This window comes from Lepidochelys olivacea, assembly GCF_965140295.1.
Source record: "Lepidochelys olivacea isolate rLepOli2 genome assembly, chromosome: 10".
Taxonomy (NCBI): domain Eukaryota; kingdom Metazoa; phylum Chordata; order Testudines; family Cheloniidae; genus Lepidochelys; species Lepidochelys olivacea.
In genome coordinates this window covers 72,333,022-72,347,431 of record NC_140420.1, presented here as the reverse complement: position 1 = coordinate 72,347,431, position 14,410 = coordinate 72,333,022, and the positions used below count along the sequence as shown (strand labels likewise).

General features: G+C 44.5%; 1 protein-coding gene across 4 annotated transcripts in view; it reads left to right on the top strand.

Annotated features, from left to right (window-relative positions):
• Nucleotides 1-14,410, top strand: part of AKAP13 (A-kinase anchoring protein 13) — a 325,968-nt gene that overhangs the window by 166,492 nt on the left and 145,066 nt on the right. For all 4 annotated transcript variants that reach the window (XM_084642499.1, XM_084642498.1, XM_084642496.1 and 1 more), the window contains exon 8: nt 9,713-9,902. In XM_084642499.1, the coding sequence (XP_084498625.1) occupies nt 9,713-9,902 (190 nt within the window). The remainder of the gene's footprint in view (nt 1-9,712; nt 9,903-14,410) is intronic.

The window sequence follows — 14,410 nt, the reverse complement described above, 5'->3', positions numbered from 1 at the left end:
ATGATTAGGGGTCTAGAACACATGAGTTATGAGGAGAGGCTGAGGGAGCTGGGATTGTTTAGCCTGCAGAAGAGAAGAATGAGGGGGGATTTGATAGCTGCTTTCAACTACCTGAAAGGGGGTTCCAAAGAGGATGGATCTAGACTGTTCTCAATGGTAGCAGATGACAGAACGAGGAGTAATGGTCTCAAGTTGCAGTGGGGGAGGTTTAGATTGGATATTAGGAAAAACTTTTTCACTAAGAGGGTGGTGAAACACTGGAATGCGTTACCTAGGGAGGTGGTAGAATCTCCTTCCTTAGAGGTTTTTAAGGTCAGGCTTGACAAAGCCCTGGCTGGGATGATTTAACTGGGAATTGGTCCTGCTTTGAGCAGGGGGTTGGACTAGATGACCTTCTGGGGTCCCTTCCAACCCTGATATTCTATGATATTCTGATTCTTTGAAAATGTCATTGGTGAGTATTAAAGTTCTTCTTTATTGTAGTTCTGAGAGGCTATATTTCCAGATTATTTTGCATTGCCCCTGCACAATGGTAGTGAATACCATTTCAGCTGTGAAGTATCGTGTCCTCTCAGCGGTGATAGTATTTGCTAGAATAAGTAGCTATAGTTCTTACCATTAAAAGTTATTTACCCAGAGCAACCACATAATAGAATTCCTTTCTAGAACTAGGGAAATACTCTGGGATCTGATATAACACTGTGGTAGCTTTGCGGAAATGTTGACTTTTTAATGGTGACCCTGTCATCAGTGTCGTTAAATTTCAATAGCGAAGGATCTAACTATGAGCTTTACTGAAGTTGTTTGCCCTGTTCTGTCACAGAGCGCTCACTAAAATCTGAATAGATTGTCTAGTGCTTATTCCAGTATTGCCATTTCCCAACACCAAGTGATGAAAAATCATGAGATTAATTAAAAAAAAAAAGTGGTGTGTGTTTATCTGCTTTCTGGTATTTGAGAGTTTAAAGTTCATGTTGTCCAGCTTTTCTTCACAGCCGTGAGGGCTAGAAACATACTAAAAAACCCTCTGAGATTATCTCATTAATCACATGAATCAGGGAGTTGGGGATTTCAGAATAATAATCAGATATCATGAGAGTAGTAAAATTATGAGAGTTGGCAACACTGCTAATTTTTGCCTTGTTTGAGTCAAAGTCCAGCTCCAGAATGTGGAAGTCTGAAGGGGCTAACCCCAGGAAATAACATGTTGAGTTCCAGCACAACTTTCTTGGCTTGTTATTGAAAGATGCTGGATAATTCTTTCCTAACACAAGCATCTATTGAACTCACCAATCCACGCTTTCTCTCTCTCTCTCTCTCTCTCTTTCTGTGTTCCCCTGCATACTGGGAAATGTTTATCCTTCAGAATTATTCACGTGGTGCATGGACTCCATATGATTTTCAAACCTGTGCAACTCAGTATCTGAAACTTTGCACTTAGGACCTCAGAGTCCAATTGCAAATGCGTCTCTCTGTTTTTGAAGCACATTTTGTTTTCCCCTTCTCGCTCTTCTTTAAAAAATATCTCATCAGTAGTTGCAGGAAGTTCTAAGACTTGCTGTACAGCTGCAGATTTCTATCTCTTTCCGTTGCAGAGATAGCGACGCAGAGCCATCCTATTTGCTCTGCCATGTTAAATCTGTTATTTCGTTACTTAAGTGCTTGCTCTTCACCAGGGAAGCACAAATGATCTACTTGGGCAGCCTTTGGACATGAAAATAGATTGTGCTGTTCTACATTTCAAATGTACTAACTGCGCTAGTGTGTGACCAGTCTAATTCGTTTCTTGGATTCAGTATGCCATCCTAATCTGAGATGTTTCTGTAGCTGCAGGATGGCCTGGTAAATATTTTTTCCTTATTGGCTGCAAACACTGTTCATCTGTTCTCAAAGAGAGAAATTTCTTCCCTCCAGGAATATCTTTTTTCTGACTAGGATTTTGGAACAACCAAAACAGGGACTGAGAGCAGAGAATTCATCCCAGTTTTTATGCTTGAACTTTATTCAGTGCTGTGTGGATACTCTGACTGCATAGATCTGATCAACAGGGATCCTAGTTTTCCTTGATAAAAACTCCAAAATTCTCTGATTTAAAAAAAAAAAACGAAAAAATCTGTGGTTTTTCTGTGATTAAAGCTCAGAGTTTCATTTTAGTTTCCCTAGCCACAATATTCAGTTGAACAATGTTTTATTGATCTACTTACAATTTTTAAGCAAGTTCAAATCCTACCAGTGCCATCGATCATTCTAATAAAATAAAATAAATTGCCATTTGTATTTGTCTGCCTTACAATGTAGCCTACAGCCTTGCTGCCTACAGGACTGAACAGCACATTACCGTCAACATGAAATTTGTCCTTGCCAAACGCAGTGACATGGTCTTTAGGAGTGATTTATAAAGTTTTCAGCATCTTTTCATAACTTTAATTACTCATATCTGGAGGCTGAAGTAAAATTTGAGATGCATTAAAAGATGAACCCCTGTACACCATTGAATAAATTTTATATGCCAGAAATAGTTTATTAGAATATGTTTAACTATGTAAATTTAAAGCACATTCAAATATCCACCACAGGAGGGGAAGGCTGTGCACGATGAATGGGTGACAATGGTACTTTCAGTAAAATTTACTTAATAGTTAATATATGTTTTTGTTTGTTCACAAAATGTAAAAACTAAAGATTCTGTGTAAAAATGCAAATTCCAAGTTGAGGAATTCCAAGATGAGGAAGGGACTAGCACAGTAAATTTAAATTTCCTTTCCCATTGCTGGTGTTGTCTACTTTATAGTTACACACTGACAGGAAAGAGTGGATAATATTTTTATCTGAAGCAATGTGCTAGACAAAAAATGAGCTTTCAAAGTTAAGTTGGTTTTCAAGGAAGTCTCTAGGGAGGAAAGGTGTGCAAGTGTACCCTATCTGGTTATGGAACAAACCAGCCTTTTGAAGCTTTGTCCTGAGTGGGAGGGGGATATCTTTGTAATCTGATCACCTGTTATGTGAGGGCAAGATCAGAGGCCTAAACTATATAAAAAATTACTCTGAAATTCATGGGCATTCTGGTTCTGAGCAAAAGGTTTTATGAATTTGTAACCACAGAAAAAACCCTTCAGTGGGGTTGAGGGACTGACTCCTCCCAGAGCTCTTGTCAGAGTTGGGGTGATCTCCGGTAAGCTTCTTTGCATGTGCGCAGGGCTTTTTTTGGGGGGGGGGGGTGTTTTTCTCTGTAATGCTTTCACCTTGAGAATAAATTTGCTTGCTTAGGGAAAGCTATGGGTAGCTTATGCCTATGGGCAGTTGCTCTGTTAATAGCCTCTGAGGAGAAAGCAAAGCAGGCCTGCTTAGGCAGTCTGACTTGCTGGGGAACTCACAGCCTAGAAAACCCCCAGTCAGCAGGAAGTGAGATGCAGGTCTCTGCTCAAGAGAGGGACAGCTGGGGAGCTGGAAGCCTAAGAATGGGTGCCTTTGCGTGGATACAAAGGGGAACTACAAGTGCAGTTGCCCTGAACTGTGGCATTACCTTCCTCTGGGAGGAGTCCCATTAGCTGAAGACTCATCCTGGTCCTCAGTGGGACAACTCATGGAGTAAGGGTGGTAGATGCAAGCCATCAGTTATATCTTTGTTTCGCATGGGCATGGGCATGGTACATATGACTGTTATTTCATACTGAGCCAAAAAGTCCCCTGCAACTGCCTGGGTGTGAACTGTAATTTGCTACGATTTATGCACCGTTATGGAAATGTTCAGTTTAACATACAGCATGAAATTTGTATATGAAAGAAATTATTTTCTTTGTATGTGGAAGTAATTATTTGAATAAATTTGGCATACTTCTGTGAAGTTGGTGAATTTCATTAGAGGCAAACAGGTAGGCATAGTTACTCTGTAATTCATTTCTGAATTCTGATGTTTGTGAAGTCATTTGGTGTCATTTATAATCGTGAATTCTGTAGATTGCTTTGTGGATGCCTGTTTGAAGATGCTTGCAAATATACTTGAAGCTGATGGGAAATTGACAAAGGCTGTTGCGCTTAGTTCTCTTTAATCTCGCTGATGTTGCTCTCATGAATTGGTGAATGGGCTTTTCACGATGACTGCTTCATTGTATTCTGAAAGCTGCTCTAAGTACAGTGATTTCTCATATATGACAGCTGAAAAGAAAAATAGCTCAGACAGAAATGTCTGTGTTTCCTTGATAAAGAAGGGCCATTTATTCAGTTAACTGAGCTATTAAAAGCATAAAATAACTTGGATTGCAGGGGTTTGATGGTCGGTTTTACAGAAGTTGAAACAGCCATTTATAATAGAAAACTGTACATTACCTTCTGTTTCTTTATTGCAATATTGATTCTGATTCTAAATAAACCAGGAGTAATTCCATTGAAGTCAATTGAGTTACACTGTGGAAAAAGGGAGGAGACTCAGGTCCATTTAGACTGGGCTCGATTTGGATGAATAATAGATTAATTTGAAGTGAGTCATAGAATTAGAAAAAAATCTGTTAAGGCAGCTAGTCCATCAGCCACTGTCAGTACAGGATTGTTCCTTGCAATATATATAGTGTATTAAACTGTCTCAGGGTAGCCCCAGCTGACAGTGCCCACTGTCTTACTGCCAGAGTTGACAGAGATCCATTTCTTCATTTTTGCTTCACTTCAGAGGTTATATGTTTCTTTTAAATTGCATGGTAACTTATATAACAGCATCCAGTGGACTTGCCTTCCTCGAGTAGTTTCCTTGGTTACTCATTAACCTGTTAAAAGGGTTACTGTTTTTATCGTAAGGACTCAAAATGGCATGTATAGACACTGAATAGAAATGTTCGTAAATATGCCTGTAATTTTATGAGGCCTAATGGACATATTTCTCAGTGGAGTGCATTAGTTTTAGTATTTGAATTCCTTCATCATTTAGGGCTCAACCATAGCTTTGCCATGCATCTGACGTATGAAGTAGTTTGTAATTGCACTGCCCCAGAAGAAACTTGGGAATCAGAATGTGGCTCAGGCCTTGTTTTCACTAGGGAAGAAGGGCGTGTTCTTAACTTCAATTAACTAAGGGTATGTCTACATTAAAAACTTAAGTAGATTTACAGCCGCCACAGTAATTTTTGTGATGGTGCATGTCCACACGACTCTCCTTGAGTCAGTGATGTGCATCCTCACCAGGAGTGCTTCCAGTGACCTAAGAGGGGCAGTGTGGGGAGCTGAGAGCCAGGTCTCTCAGCTGCACTGGCAGCTTCCTGCCGGGAGCCCAGCTCCCCCCCCCCCCCCCCAATGCCTCCCTATTCCCTGCTGGGAGCAGGGTTTAGCCGCCCACGGCTCGCAGCTGGGAGTGGGATCCATTCTTGCCCTGGCTCCCAGACGGGAGTGGGGTCCAGCCACCCAGCTCCCAGGAGGTGTGTGGGGGGGGGGGGCAGTTGGGCTCTAGTTGCCCACTTTCTTGTCAATTTCACGGCTCCACTGGAGCCGTGAAATTGACCAGAGAGGGAACAGACCATGTAAATAATAGTGTCTGTACAGACACTGCATAGTCCTAACTACACCGACATAAGCCTTGCACCTCTTGTGGAGGTGAAGTTATGTCATTATAGTAGGGCACTTACATTGGGGAGACAAGGCTATAGTGTAGACACTGGTATGATTAGATCGACGTAAGCTGCCTTACGTTCACCTAACTATGTAGTGTAGACCAGGCCTTATGCAAGATAAAATCCTTATGAAGTTAAAGCAATTTGTAGTTTTTACATGAGTTAGCAGGTTGAGGTACACCCTGAGCTCCACCACAGCCTTGAACTTGACCTGATAACTTGTGTGAGAACTACAAATGGCCTTGTCTTTTCTAGAATTTTAACTTGTGCCACTGCCTCAAGTTAACTACACATCTTTTTTCCTAGTGAAGAAAACTGCCTCAACTGCCTGCCTCCCAGTCCCCCGCCACACTTGCTCTGGCAGGGACGTACCCTGCAGAGCCGTATACCTGACACATCATATGTCCCCAGCACACCAGTGCAGCTGGCTTAGCTGGCACACAGTATGATGAAGTCAAGGCTCCACTCCTCCCTGTCCACTCCCACCCACATGCACTGGAGGGGAAAGTATCAGCCCCACAGTGGCTCTTTTCCCTATTGTGAAAGTGATATGATTACCCGTAGGGTAATTAGCCAGCACGGCCACCATATGCCACTGTGACAAGATGAGTCACAATCTGGCCATTAATGGAAAGTGCTTCTTGCTGAGAAACCGGTGTCTCATCAGTTCCTTGAACTCGTTTCTGGTTCAAAATGAAACTTGACAGAGAGCAAAAAAAACCACAGCAAACTTCAGACTAAAGCCTCGATCCTACAAACGTGCACATGCTTAACTTTAAGCATGTGAGTAGTCCCATTGAGGTTAGTGAGACTAATCACATGACTAAAACTAAGCACTTGTATAAATGTTTGTGGGTTCAGGGCTAGCTGTTTATCCAAGATGCTTACTTTCCAAAATAGCAGCCTATAGGCTACTGGCCTGTCTCTCCAGCCTAGGAAAGAGTGACATCATGTGCGGATTCTGATTCAGTCCTGTTTCCTCAGGGCTTCTGCTGTGGTTCTTCTACATAAAACTAGTACAGTACATCCATCGTCCCTTCCCCTGAATCTTGTCTCCTGTGGGGAGCTAGTCCCTACAGGTTTCTACTCTACTGGCTGTTTGCCTGAGAGTCACCCTGCTCCAGGGCCTGCCAGTGGAGCCAGCCTGTTTCCTGTAGCTCTTCCCCTTTGACCTAGGGGCTTCTTGCCAGAGTGTCCCTGCTCCTGACATCTCTCTGTCTTACCGGGCTACTTGCTGGATTTTTATAATCACCTGGGCACAGAATTTTGAAGATATTTGGGCATTGCTGCAGTCAAAATTGCACACCTAACTGATTTACTGCAATATATATACACGTTCTCCCACAGTGGAAAGTGCGTGCAATCACATCAAAAGAAACAGTAACCACAGTATATGGAAGTCATTGGCGTGTGATCTTCCTCCACATTTCAGAGTCGTCATGCAGCTTCGAGAAGCACGCTGTACTGCATTCCATCCAATCAACCACATCGTCAACCCATGCTCGCCATGGGCACCCCTTGGCACCTTGCATCAGTCCCTGCAAAACGTTCTTTGGCCATCTTCCTCCGTTCATCTGACCTATGCGTCCTGCAAACTCAAGTGTTCTTGGTCTGATTGTCTTAATATACAGTATCACTCTAATTATGCTGTAAATTTGGGTGATTACGTCCTCATTAGTCCTGTGTGAGGTTTAGCTAATACACAGCAATTGCCTGTAGAATTTCAATTTAAAAGCAGAAAGCTTCTTACTATCCTGTTTCCTTAGCATTCATGTCTTGTTTGCATATAGCAAGATGCTGAAGGCAAGAAACTGCAGCAGTTTAATTTAACACTTCATGGTAATATGTTTGTTTCTCCAAATGTGTCTGAGCAGCAGTCATGAGTCCAGTTCTATGTCAAATCTCTAAGTGATGTTTAGAGTCTCTTGTCGTCATGCTACCTAGGTATTTGAAGTGCTCACCACGCTCCAATGCATCTTCAGATCTGGATTAGAAGTATCTCACTTTTCCAGCAGATTTAGATGTTACCATTGTCTTTGTCTTTTCATGTGATACCTTTAGATCTAACATCTCTACTTCTACCACTACTCTTTCCAGCAATTTGAGCCCCTCTTCTTGGCAACAGTCCTATCTGATTAACATCATTGGTGAAACATAGATGACTAATTTTTTGTCCACTGACAGGTGTGCCCTCCTGTAGGCTACAGGTAAAGTGCAGGTAGCACGCAGCCCTGTCTGACATCTATCCTCAAGTCAAACCGACTACGTTGCTCATGCACACTGAAGCCATCTTGTTTTCATAGAGATTTGTTATAAGCCTTACTACATTTTCCCCAGGTCCGACCAGCCACAGGATTGCCCGAAGAGGTTGGTGTCGTATGCTATCAAATGCCTTAGCAGAATCCACAAAGGCTTGGACCACTCTCCCATCGTTCTCCAGCACTTTGTCACAAAGCAAATGGAGATTGAATATTTGCTCCACTGATTTACGAGCCGAAGGCTATGTCTACACCGCACACCTTACGACAGCACGGCTGTGCCACTGCAGCCACGCCATGTAAGACGGCCACCCTGGCGCTGGAAGCGCGTCTCCCACCGACAAAGCTCTGTCCACACTGGTGCTTTTCGGCGCCAAAACTTTTGTCCTTCGGGGGGGGTGTTTTTTCACACCCCTGAGTGACAAAAGATATAATGACAAAAGTGCAGTGTAGACATAGCCCAAATCTCATTTTGAAAAAGAGATTTCAGCACTTTGGAGCCAAAATCTTATTGACGGTTCATGGGATTTAGGCTCCTTACATGACATTTGAAAAATGGATTTAGGCTCCTAAATCTGTTAGACATTGGAATGCTGAGCACAGTAATGTCTAAATACCTTTAAACATCTGGGTTCTGATTCCTAACTGATCTGCCTCAGCTGGAAGGTAGTTGATCTAGCACACCTGTGGTTGGGCCCAACTCCCCTTAAAGGGCCAATCACACTGTGAGACAGCACAGCACGTCGGTATGATTTATACTTTTAGATTCAAATTCAGTCTTTATCTCAGGCGTCACTCAAATGCAAATTTCTGCTAGGCCTGAATTTGGCTTGTAACCTTAATGGAAATTTTACTTGACTCTTCTCTATTCAGTTCCAGTTCTTAAACGGTGCCATTTACTGTGGTATCTGAGCTCATGTTAACAGTTAGTATCATAACAATTTTTCTAACAATTAGAGACAGGAAAAGTTCCATATGGGTGTGCCTCTGTTCTTCTGTCAGTGTAGTCATGCTCTGAAGTTTGTAGTGAAGGTGGCAGTATTTTGACCATTACTGTGTTCATTTTATGTAAATAAGAATGTAATTTAGTTACAACTTTAAAGCTCTGTGCTAATGGAGACAACGGCATAGTCTCCCCCCCCTCCCCCCGCCGGACTGACCTTTATTAAAGATTTTGTTACTGTTAACTGACAAAATGGGCAGCTCTATAATTAAATCAATAATCCTAGTGTAGAGGGACTTGATGTCTCAGGATATTGGTGTCCTAACAGTTATGTAAGAATGGTCAGATAAGATCTTCCCCTTTAGGCCAGCCATTCAAATCAAGTCCAGTTCAGTAGTGAATGAAAGTTGCTACCACATAATGGCCGCTTGCACTCTGTGAAGTGATTTTATTATCTCTGTCTGATCCCTGGAGGAATGTTTCTGTCATAAAAGTTGTCATGTCGCTTGCCTATTGCCCTAAAGTCCTTATCCTATAGATTAGGAGACAGTTCCCACTCTAGGGCTGTCAATCTGGCCACCTTGGTCTGCATTAAATTCACTTTGCCCTTCATCACTACTTGCTATAACCTTCTGACAGCTTGGAAACTCCCGGTCGATAAGACTTGGCAGGACTTTTTGGGATGGAGCTTGTCATTGACTCTAACTCTCAACTCCAGTTCATTTCCCTCCGCCAAGATTGGGGAGTGTATGTGTTTCTTGGCCTGACCTTCTTGCCTGCAGAATAAACCGCCCTGTAGACTCTTTTGGTTGGGCCATTAACTAGATGAGTATCGAGACCGAGGAATGGCATGTGTGTCACTGCATCCCAGTGTTTCAGCCTCGTTTGTGTATTAACCTGGGTTTGTTTTATTTCAGAGAGGAAGCTGGTGAACCGGACTCTTGGAGCACTTTGTCTCATATAGTGCACTCGGGGGACTACTGTGTGAAATACCACCTTGGGCTGAATGTTTACACGCTAACAGCTGAAGCCAAGGAAGGAGCAAAGGCCAGCATGGAGCATGACATAGAGCAGCTCCGGCAATACATAGCGAGTCACCAGCACACGGTGAGAAAGGGACAGGGCAATACAGTGAGTGTAAATGTACCTGGGATGCCCACTGCTGTTATCTTGAGCTTACAGGTATCTTGTAAGAAACTTTGCACCTCGGCAATAGGGATTTACAAATGACACTAGACCTTCACATCTTGAAGAACCACAGTTACAGTAAGAAACTGTTTCTTAACTTAGATATAATTAACTAATGCCCGGGGGGATGTTACCTGGGAACTGTCTGCTTTCCTCTGATTTGGGAGTGGGGCTCTACTAAAGGCATTGTTAGGACGAAGGGAGGTTTTCTGCCATCAGGGAGGTGGAGCTCGGTCAGGACTCTCTCGGGAGAAGCAAATCCTGCCTTGCACATCCTTCCTCGTGTACTCTGCCTCTCTCTGCTTCCAGATCCTGACTCATCCCTGCAAAGAGAAGGCGAGTTACATCCTGAGGGCAGAAGAACATTGCTTGGAGCAAAGGGTAGCTCCCTGCAGTGTGGTTGGCTCAGTGGGCGGGGAGTGTGAGGTGGGTTCTGGTACTGGCTGGGGTTAGGGAGATGGGAATGTGTTTGTTTAGGAGAAGACACTAATAGATCTGCCAGGAAGCAGCACTCCGGTTGAGGGGACGGGCCAGAGGAGCGGTAGTGAGAGCATTGTATTCTCTTCTTTAGTACCTCAGTGCAAGATTCTGAGGGTGAGTCCACTCCTGTTAAATACTGTAGGAGTTCATGGTGGGGTTTTCAGAAGCATTTGGCATTGGCCTGATACTGCTCCAATTAAAGCCACTGGGAGCTTGATCATTGGATCTGCAATTAGGTCAAGTCTGAGGTCTTCGGAAAATTCCACTGTCAGAGCTTGAAAGAGGCTGCCAGGGAGACCCTGTTCAAAGGGTGAAATGCAAAATGGTGGTCAGGATTTTACAGCTGCTGCAGAACCCTTCAGTTTTCCTTGTGTGTCCACCGTTCCTTTCAGATGTCTGTATGTGTGTGTTTAATTCCACTATCCTAGGCCTGGTCTACACTAGGAATTTACTTCAGGACAACTACGTCTCACAGGGATATGAAATATCAAACTCCTGAGAGAGATAGCTATACCAACTTAACCCCTGGTGTAGACCAGCACTAGATCGATGAAAGAATTCTTCCATTGACCTAACTACCACCTCTCGGGGCACTGGATTACCTACGCCAATGAGAGAAGCCCTCCTGTCGGCATAGGTAGTGTCTACATTGAAGAGTGACAGCCCTCAGAGTTGTTATATTTAAATATTGCTACTCCTTTTTCATTAAGAGATAAAAAGGAGGAGGTTGGAGTAGTATTTTTCATTTTTACTAGTTGACATTTTAGCAGACTGACCATTCTGAACAACAGTCCTCACTGTTGTCTGAATACAGAACAGTAGTAACTCTGGGTTTCAGCAAATACTGGTGATACAAGTGGCAAACCAAAGCGAGCATTGGAATCACCTCACTTTGCCTCCCCTTACCACCAGATGACAGTAAAATATGTCTATCATAGCAAGCACATTTCTTTTTGATAGTACAGATGCCTGACGGGTACATTTTGTCTGACAATGAAATCAGAAAAGCTATGTTTAGATTTTTTTTTCCAGCCCTGTTTCACTTCAGATCTAATCTGATTTGAATTTGGAAAGCAGCCCTGCAATTACTTCATTTAAGCTCAGCTGAAAGCCAGTTGGCTTCCTCTGGAGAAGGCTCTATTTTTTAGTCTATCAGCAGAGTGACTTCACTGCGAGGATATGAGGGCTCCCACTTCCTCTGTGTTTCAAAACCTTGCTTGTTCCACAACAAGTGTCACTTTTGTTTGTGTTTGTCTGCATTGGCTGGAAACCAGTAGAGCATTCCCTGTGCTCTGCTGCAGGGTGGAAGCCACCAGACAGCCGACACTCCATTTGAACTTGATCATTTGCACACCCACACAAATGGATCTATCATGTGTTCTTTCTTCATGTAGAGCAGTAGTTCCAGCCAGTGCCCACTATCTCCCAATTATTTATGTGGATCCTAACCCACCATGAAGCTTGGACAGCATCGCAAGTTTAGAACTGCATAGTCTGTCATTGTAGTGGCACGGGAGCACCCCTATAGTTAAGGTTGCATCATGATATCTGTTTAAGGGTTAACACTTCTAAGTCCTCTAAAACTGACATGCTCAGTCAGATTTTTTTAAAATTTGGTGTGCCTGGGAGGGTGCTTGGTGGGATCAGAGACCCAAATTTGGAGTCACATGAGCATGGGGTTCTGGAGATACAAGCACCCCTCCCCCCCAAAATAGCCATTGAAAAAAGGTTTCTAGGTGGGTTTCTTTGCCCAGAGCTAGGGATTAAACTATTGATGTGATGCAGGTCAAAATGATCTCAATCTGTTGAGTTTTATCCAGAGTAGTGCATGGCATCCACTAAATCTTTGGGAGACCCAAATTGAGAATGGTATTTAAGGAAATGTACATATTTACACTGTGCATGCACTGATATAGAAAAATGACTAAATGGCTTCCATTCCCACCATTTTATATGTTTCAAAGCTTGACTCTTGTAAGTGCTCTAAAATCCAAATAGTTAATTGGATAGCTTTGAAATTTGGTGTGCCGCATAGGGCCACAGGGTAGCATTAGTGATCCAAATTGGGGTTCCTAAGTTACAGCACCAACTCCAAAAAATCAGTTTCCTTCTGCTGCGTTGTACTGTTAAACTGAGAGGTAATAATGACTACGGCTACGATTATGTCATGGGAGGTCACGGAATCCGTGACTTCCAGAGTCCTCTGTGACGTTTTCTGCTTCAGCCGCGGGGCTGGAGTTGTCAGCCAGAGGGAGCACCAGAGCTCTCAGCTGCGGGTGGGATGCAGCTCCCAGCTGCCAGCCCTGGAGCTCTGAGCTGTTGGTGGGGGGGGCTGCAACTCCCAGGCATCTGCCTGGAGCTCCAAGCCACTCCCGGAGCTCTGAGCCACAGCAGGGGCCCCCACAGGTCCAAGACGCCACATGCAGCAGGTCACCTCAGAGCTCCCAGGTGTGATGGCCCCTGGAGTTCCACGGGTGGCGGGCAGCCCCCGGAACTCCCATCCACACGGGCGGTGGGGGGCCCCCGAGTTCAGAGCTGGGGCAAGGGGCCCTGTCAACTCCTAGCTGCCAGTCCTGGAGCTCTGAGCCTCCATGGGCAGAGGGGGCCTGCCGCTCCCAGCCGCTGTGAGCATCAGCAGCGGTGGGAGTTGGGGGACCCCCCACTCCCTATTTCGTCAGGGTTATTTTTAGTAAAAGTCACAGACAGATCATGGGGCTTCTGTGAATTTTGGGTTATTGGCTGTGACCTGTCTGTGACTTTTACTAAAAATTGTCATGACAAAATCTTAGTCTTACTGATAAATCAGAGACCTCTTGATGGCTGTGAACTCATCCTGCCATTAACATAACTAAACAACATGTTAAACACAAACCACCACCTAAGACAAAAGGAGTTTTGAACTGAGGGGCCAGAGGTTGCTACAATTTGTGAGTCATAAGTGGCTATTTGAGTTTGGGGATCATGGAATCAAAGTATTTTGGGGGGGAAATTAGGCATGTGAGTGCTTCCTGGGAAGTGAGGGGCATTGGGGTGGAAAAGTGGGGAAATATGGGGAGAGGGGTGGGGGTTGCAGTGAGGGGAGGTGGGATTATGGGGAACGGGATAAATGTTGGTGGTGGGGAGGCGAGAAAGGTTGGGGGCTCAGGTGAAAGGGGGGTGGCACCCTGAGCTCTGCCAGTGCATCCCAATTTTGCACCCAACCCCCCTAAGTCTCCAAAAGTCTTTGGGGAAAAATGAGCCATGAAAATATTTCCAAGGAGTGGTGGGGTGAGTTGCAGGAGGGGAGTTTGGGGCTGTAGCGAGGAGAGGGTGGTTATGAGAAGGGGGATAAGAGGAAGGGGGACAGAGATTGACGGATCAGGTGAAGGAGGCTTAGGGGTTAGGGGCAGTGGAGGGGGTAGTGCAGTGGGAAGGGGGCTGTGCGGGTGTGTGGCAGAGGGGAGAATGGAGCAGGGGCACTTGTCAGTCTCACATTATCTCCTCCCTGTGTATGTCCAGATCTGGGGGGCTGTCAGCTCTCTAACCGTTCTAAGCCCTCTTTCTGGCCCCCCACATATGAGCTGGGCTATGGGGAACCTTGCCGCTCTGGGTTTGTGAGCCTCTCATACTGCCACCCATGTGTGTGTCTGGATCTAGGGGGCCTATACTCATCTACAGCCCCCCGCCCCAATCTTTCTCAGGTGAACCAAGATCTGAAGTCCTGCCCATTTGAATGGGGAGTGGAGAACAGGTATACTTCATGTATATCATAGGCTCTAAAGAGGGGTGGGAACATCCACTAAGATGAGTGGAGTGTCCCATGTGTCTCAGAGCTGCTGTTTCAAGTTGTCTTCATCTCCATGGGGTGTTCTCATTCAGCTGATATGTGATCACAGTCAATGATGAGCTGCCAAAATCTGAAGACCCGGAGCGCTGCCGGGTGAGTAAAAATGCTCAGCCAGGGGAGC